The sequence below is a fragment of the Sprattus sprattus genome (assembly GCF_963457725.1).
Source record: "Sprattus sprattus genome assembly, chromosome: 11".
NCBI classification, from domain to species: Eukaryota; Metazoa; Chordata; class Actinopteri; order Clupeiformes; family Clupeidae; genus Sprattus; species Sprattus sprattus.
Genome location: NC_137909.1, coordinates 21,833,098 through 21,840,597, shown reverse-complemented (window position 1 = coordinate 21,840,597; position 7,500 = coordinate 21,833,098). Strand labels below are relative to the sequence as shown.

Genomic DNA, 7,500 nt, shown 5'->3' with positions numbered 1-7,500 from the left:
TCCAATCTCCTAGCAATGAATCAGTGTAACATTGGCATACAACAGGATGTATGTTCAAGTAATTAGTTAGGAAAGACTACTTAGAGTAACTGGCAGTCAAATCCATAACCTTGAAAGGAGTAGCACCATCCACATGTATCTGAGATAGATACATTTTCCCTTGGCAAACAGAAGACTTCTTATTTTTACTTCTGTATTGCACAAGATTACACAAGCTATTTGCTAAAGAGGGTCCTGTGCACTGATACGAGTGAGAGAGGTGGTCCATCACCACATTAGGCACATTAACCAGACATTTTGTGTTTCCCCACATAAATTACAGTAGAAATGAATCATTGTGGGCACATCCACTAGAATACGTGTCCTTACTAGTGTCTCGGTAAAGACAACATCTACGATGCCAGATTTATTGAAAATGCACATCCAGCCGTTTTTTTAATTTTTTTTAGCTCTCCCTAGGCTGGACAATGTGCTTTGAAGTGGCATCTGCTCCTATTATGAGTTATGACATCTTATAACCTCTGCTGGTGTTATTAAGTGAAGCTGTGCGGCTCGCTGAGGCACCGGTTTGTTAGACATATATTTGAGTTTTTAGCAGGAATTGGTAATATTGTTGCTAAGCAGCCAGACTTTAAAAAAATGCTACTTAGTATGCAGCAAGACCACATAATGTGTGTGTGTGTGTGTGTGTGTTTGTGTCACAGTTTTTGTGTGTGATAATGTTTGTGAATCATCGAGGGGGAGTGTTGTTTGTGGTCCACCATGGTTAAGCCTAAAAGAGAGAAAAGTGCTAGTTTCACAGCTTTACTGTAGAGCAGAACAGAGCAGGCTCATCGGACCCTAACGGCTGCAAAATGAGCCGCCACCAGTGAGTTTGGCTGATCTAATGAAGCCACCGGTGCTCTTGTATTTCTATGGAGCCACACTGAGACAAGGGTTTAGTGGAGACTGGCCTTAATTGACTTTGCCAGTCATGCAGTGAAGGCAAAAGGCCTGAGGTTTCTCTGAATAGCAGTGAAACCCCACACTTGGGGTGTTGGAAATGCTCTCTAATTGTCCATCTTGGCTCTTTTTGTATGTATTTGTGTGAGTGTATGTGTTTGTGCGTGTGTGTGTGTGTGTGTGTGTGTGTGTGTGTGTGTGTGTGTGTGTGTGTGTGTGTGTGTGTGTGTGTGTGTGTGTGCGTGTGTGTGTGTACATGTATGTGCATGTGTGTATGTGAGTTTGCATGTATGTGTTGCATGTTTTTGCATGTACGTATGTGTGTGTTTGTGTGTGTGTGGGTGTGTGTGTGTGTGTGTGTGTGTGTGTGTGTGTGTGTGCGTGCATGGGTGTGTGTATGTGTCTCAGGTGAATCTGGTACTGGATGACGGGCGTTCTCTGGGGCTGATGATCCGGGGAGGGGCGGAGTACGCTCTCGGCATCTACATCACCGGAGTGGACCGGGGCTCTGCAGCTGAGTTCGGGGGACTGAAGGTACGGTGTGTCTCTCCTTCCTCACCTCCTCTCCTCCTCTTCCTCCTCACCCTCCCTCTTCTACCCTACTCTGCTCTTCCTTCCCCTCTCCTATTCCCTTGCATCCTTCCCGCCCATCTCCTTCCCACCCAGTGTCTATAGTTCTCCTGCACCCCCACTCCATCTCTCGTGCACTTCCTCTCCCTCTCTCCTGCTTTCATCTGGCTGCCTTCACCATCTGGGACAGACGGACTCGGAATGCTCTCTCTCTTTTACTGGAGCCAGCGACTTGCTTTTTACTGCTTTGCATGACAGCTTTCTCTTCGGCTCAGAGCTCTCTCAGTGTCCCCCAACCACACACGAACCTCCCCAAATGTTTCTCACAGCCTTTGTACACACTCTCTTTTCACTCACTCACTCACTCTCACTCACTTTCTCTCTCGCTTTCATTGTTTGTGAGGATGTGTGTCCCTCAGAACATAGGACTCTACCTAACATTATAAATTAGCGTGTGTGTGTGTGTGTGTGTGTGTGTGTGTGTGTGTGTGTGCGTGAGTGCGTGCGTGCGTGTGTGTTTGTGTCGCTATGTGCTTGTGCTTGTTCTAAGCGTTGAGATGTTACTAGACACTGGGGAATTGATCTTATGCAATCTCTGTGTCTCACAAAATGCTACCATCAGGGCACTCATCTGCTACACACACACACAGACACACACACACACACACACACACACACACACACACACACACACACACACACACACACACACCCACACACACACACACACACACACACACACACACACACACACACACGTATACACATGCACACACACCCACACCCACACCCACTCACATATACACACATACACACCCATATACACATTTACACACACACACATATATATATACTCATACACACACACACACAAACACACACACACACACACACACACACACACACACACACACACACATTGTTCTGTCATCAGCACCTATTTCAGCTGCCACCCACCCGCTCTTTACATGGTTCCACTCACAGCTGTGGCAGCGCTCAAATGGCTGTTATCGATTCGCCCCGCAGTTACTGACTGACACAACCCACCAGGGGGGCTGTAGCCTGAGCGATAAAGAGAGAGAGAGAGATAGCACATAATAGATACAAGAGGAGAATGGAAGAGAGAGATAAAGGAAGTGGGGTAAGAAAGCGAAAAACACCCAAGTCAATAGTATTGACACCAATTCCATGAGGTCGTGTTGAGAAACCAAAGGTGGATTCAGATCGAGAGCTAAAGGCGTGGAGGCGGAGAGAAGTGAGAGAAGTAAGCATCCCACTACACACACAGTCCTCTTGGTAATCCAGTGGAGACTGTCGAAGAACGCTTCCTTAGAAGGGTGTGAATTGTTCGGTTGTGTTATATGATAGGAGTTGGCTCCATGCATCGCACTCTCTGTGCCAGTGAGGAATTTCCTCGCGGTGCCGCCTTCCCGAACCACTTTCACACCACATTACCTCCCAATAGGCTGCTGCATCTTTGGGTAAATATACGATCTTAATGCAAGGGCCGGGAGACATTTGAGGCATCGGTTTGAACTGCGGCTTCTTTGAGACCATAACAGGCCAGATAAGTCATGTCAGACACGCAGGCGGCACCAATCAGCAGAGAGCAGCCTCGGATGGGAGTCGACTTTTGGGAGTTTGGGAGTTTGTAGCTGAAATGGAGTGGCAGATTACCTGCTTCTTTTGACCGCTGCAGTCCTGACTCACGGTGTTGTCTGGCTGGTCCATGCAGGGGCATGGATGTGCTAGAAATGTGTTTACATTCACCACACACACAGACACAGACACACTACCACACGCACACACACCTACACACACATCAACAACTGGAATCACTTCTGGTCTCCAAACCCAGGATTGCAGTAATGTTCAGCCTCAGTGGTTTCAAAGGTCCCTAAAAGAGAGAGAGCAATAGAGAGCAATATATATATATATATATATAGAGAGAGAGAGAGAGAGCGGGAGAGAGAGAGAGAGAGAGAGTGTGTGTGTTTCTCTTTGTTTGGTCTGCATGTGCAGGTGTGTGTGTGCGCGGGGTGTGTGTGTGTGTGTGTGTGTGTGTGTGTGTGTGTGTGTGTGTGTGTGTGTGTGTGTGTGTGTGTGTGTGAGGAGGCCGGTCAGCTGCCAGCCCCTCACCCGGCAGGCCGACAGTTTGAGTGATGGTGTTATTACAGAGAGAGCAGACAGGCAGCAGCCACCAAGGGAGTCTCCATTTCCTCTTCCTCCCTTTCTCTCTCTCTTTTCTGCTCTCTCTCTCTCTCTCTCTCTCTCTCTCTCTCTATCTCTCTCTCTCTCAGGCTATATGTGAGTGAATGTGAAGGGAGCAGGAGTCAGCCTCCAGGGCTTGTAGGTGTGATTATACCTCAGTTAAGCTTAGTGCTGCTGGTTTGGCACTAGCCTCAACAGGGTTGCCATCACATATGCTATGTGAGAAAACATCCGGTTTTCTGGTACTAAACATAATGACTCTAGATGCCCATATTCTCAGTGTGTTTCCACCTGCTAGTGGTGCTTTAAATGAAGGCGGAGCATTTGACGCGACTCTCCATCCTCGGTTCTCTCAGCTTGTGACTCGGGTGGGTCAGCCTTCTCAGCAGCCTTTGTCTGGGGAATCTGACAGCACAAAGGAGTGTTAGCATCAGGGGTTGTAAGGTGTGTTGCCATTAGCAGTGGTGCTGGCCTGGCTGTCCACCTGAGGGTGCAGGTGAGGAGCTCACAAACAGTGGAACTGATAGGGGACCAGTTGGACGCTGTCCGTGGTTCTGATTCCCTGCTGGCTGCTCGTAGTCGAGCTTGTTTGGTTGTGCCCTCTCGTTGCTTTAAAGTAGGAGAAGAGTAGGAGGGCACACTGCAACAGTCCCCTCCCTTCTATGGCATAAAGAACATCTCAAATGGTAAATATCTGTTGTTTGTCCCGCTCTCTTTTGTTTTCCAGGTTATTTCCTCATGCACGGATGTTGGTATTAAAACTTGTGAAAACCTTGTTGAATGCCTCACCAATAGCCCTCAGCTTAGCTTAGCTTGTGATAAAAAGGTGTGCTCCAATGCGGTACCAGCCTGAGGATTGAATGAGTCACATTTCCTCCGGTCCAAACCCACCTAAAGAAGCATCTGTGACGTGGTCGTTCCATCAGGGGGCATTAGCGGGGGTCCGCTGCCCCATCTGCCCCCCTGGGGAGATGCCATGGCTGTAATCATAGGGCGTCTCACTCATATTAATCACAGGCCGAGCTGATGGATGGCTTTAATCCTCCCGCCGCCGCCACCATCGTAAAGATTATGATCAGTCTGAATTCAGTCACTGCCGCCTGCCGTATAAAACCTGTCTCACTCTCGAGCTCACTTTGACAGACTCTCTCTGTGTACCTGTCTCTCCCTTTTTCTCTCTCTCACACGTACACACTCATTCTCTCTCTCTCTCACACACACACACACACGTACTGAAGATATATATACACACACACTTATATTCTCTGTTCACACTCTGCTGTTCTAATATGTCAGCTATAGCAGTAAAATGGTAGAGGCCTTAATAGCTCCAATGGCCCATAGAGCTTTAATTGAATGGAATAACGAGCCTCTCCCTAGATGATAGAACTTACTTGTTCACATCTCCTGGTCCTGGTCTGTATGTGTGTGTGTGTGGGTGTGTGTGTGTGTGGGGGTGTGGGTGTGGGTGTGGGTGTGTGTTTATGGCCCTGTCCTTCTTTCTGTTCCATATAAGAGGGTTGGAACCTGTTCGGGTTTATGTGTTATCAATATGAATCAGATGGTGTTATACCTCCCTCCCGGCTGGTTTCTGCCCATCATAAAAGACCCTGATATGGCCTTAGGTCTCAACACACAAAGAGGTTGTACTTAAACAGTCAAGCCTGTCACACAACCAAGCATGATCCCCCACATACACACAAACACAAGACCAAACAGGCATTCTACTAAAAGAGATGCAGGAAAGAACAAAATGTGACAACAAATAAAATAATTCACAAACTTCCATTAAGCCATTAGTCTGTCCTCAATTTGGCTTAGTTTTTGACAAGGGCCATATTGTGTTTAATAAGGGATGACTACAACACACCCCACAATAATAATATGCTACTGACTCCTTTAAATCACTTTAATGGCACTGATTTTCAACTTAAAATGACTTCATAGCCGCAGCCAAAAATGAAAGCAGGGGTGTTACAGCTTTGCTAGTTCACTGAAGCTTCACTGAAATCTTCCCTATCATTCTGACTAAAAAGAAAAAATGAGGCTCCTTTAGTGTGTGTGTGTGTGTGTGTGTGTGTGTGTGTGTGTGTGTGTGTGTGTGTGTGTGTGTGTGTGTGTGTGTGTGTGTGTGTGTGTGTGTGTGTGTGTGTGTGTGTGTGTGTGTGTGTGTGTGTGTGTGTGTGTGTGTGTGTGTGTGTGTGTGTGCGCGCGCGCTGCGCGTTCAACACTGAATGCATTTTCTGCAGTAAAACTCATTTTAAGGACACTTTTGGTCACTTCTGAATTATCCCCTAGTGAACTAAATTGGTTATGGATTTCTTGTTTTAAAAGGTAAATGTAGCTGTGATATGTGATGATCTGTTCTCTCTGTTAACTGCTCAGTTCATCTCGTTTCATCCATCTCATTTGCTCTATGTTTCCCAAAATGTCCTGCCATCAAGATTCTTATCGGAAAGTATTGAGTTTTGGGTCATTTTCTGCACAAAGCCCATCTGCACTGAAGACTGAGATAATCTTAGTCGGAGTTGGATGCTTTACCAGCAAACTTTTCACAATTTCAGTGCATATAGCTAAACCCAATTCTGTTATTTTCCATTGGTAAACAGATGGGTTCTTTGAGGTGGTGATTCTAATATTATTTTATATCTTTCTCAGCTTTTGTCAGACAGACATTTTGAAGTTCATAGACACACCAAATCAGTATGCTGTCAGTCTGTTTTTTAGGTGGGTCCAGTTGAAAGGCTTTTTTGAAGTATGAAACTTTTGGAAATGTTCCCCTCTAATTAACTTTATCTTGTCTCTGACAGTCTGCCTGTCTTTTCTTCTAGAATCCTCTGTAATATTGAGCATGCCCAGTTGCATTGACCATTCAGGATGTAACACTATCATCCACCCCCCTACAGCATGATGATGCCATGCTGTGCTCTGGCTGTTAATTACATTTGAAGGCCTAGACAAGTCATTAACTAGTGCTGAGGTCATTTCAATATCAGGGACTGGTTGAAAGGAGGGGACACGGGCCAAGTGGTTGAGAGAGGAGAAACTATGAGCTAAATTGAAGATTTGTGACTCACCTCAATTAAATCTGAAGACCTGCGTGTGTGTGTGTGTGTGTGTGTGTGTGTGTGTGTGTGTGTGTGTGTGTGTGTGTGTGTTTGTGTGTGTGTGTGTGTGTGTGTTTGTGTGTGTGTGTGTGTGTGTGTTTGTGCGTGTGTGTGTGTTAAAAGAGCCCCTCGAGGAAACTGAATCCCTCACAGAACAGCTAGCGAGTCAATATCTCATTTCTCTTCCCCCTTCTCTTTGCTCCTTACATCAAACTAGAGGGAAATGTCACAGAGGTGTGGAGAGAGGGGAAGACAGGAATGTCAAATGCCAGCCCCCCCTTCTCTGGCCAGACGGAGAGACAGAGGGATAAAAATAGCAAACGTGTAATGAGATCACGGACTATAAAGGTTTTTTTTTTTTTTTTTTTTATCTCTGACCGCTGTGGATGACATCAGTATAACTCATAGTGGCCTCACGACCTACAGAGATGACCAGTTACTTAGCATAGGCTAACATAGCTCAGATAAGCACTGACGGCAGTTAGCTAACATAGGCTAACATAGCTCAGATAAGCACTGATGGCAGTTAGCTTACATAGGCTAACATGGCAGGCTCTCAGGCCAGGTGAAGCTATAGTACACCCAGTGTCCATAACCAACCTGCATACATACATTACATACACACGCACAGACACTCATTCATTCACACAGATTCTCTCTCTATCTCTCT

The 7,500-nt window shown here is 46.2% G+C and overlaps 1 protein-coding gene across 1 annotated transcript in view; it reads left to right on the top strand.

Moving 5' to 3' along the window:
* whrna (whirlin a) overlaps positions 1-7,500 on the top strand; it is a gene marked incomplete at both ends in the record, with an annotated part of 93,419 nt that overhangs the window by 54,847 nt on the left and 31,072 nt on the right. Inside the window, one exon of the mRNA XM_080847302.1 lies at positions 1,351-1,476. Within this exon, the coding sequence (XP_080703428.1) occupies positions 1,351-1,476 (126 nt within the window). The remainder of the gene's footprint in view (positions 1-1,350; positions 1,477-7,500) is intronic.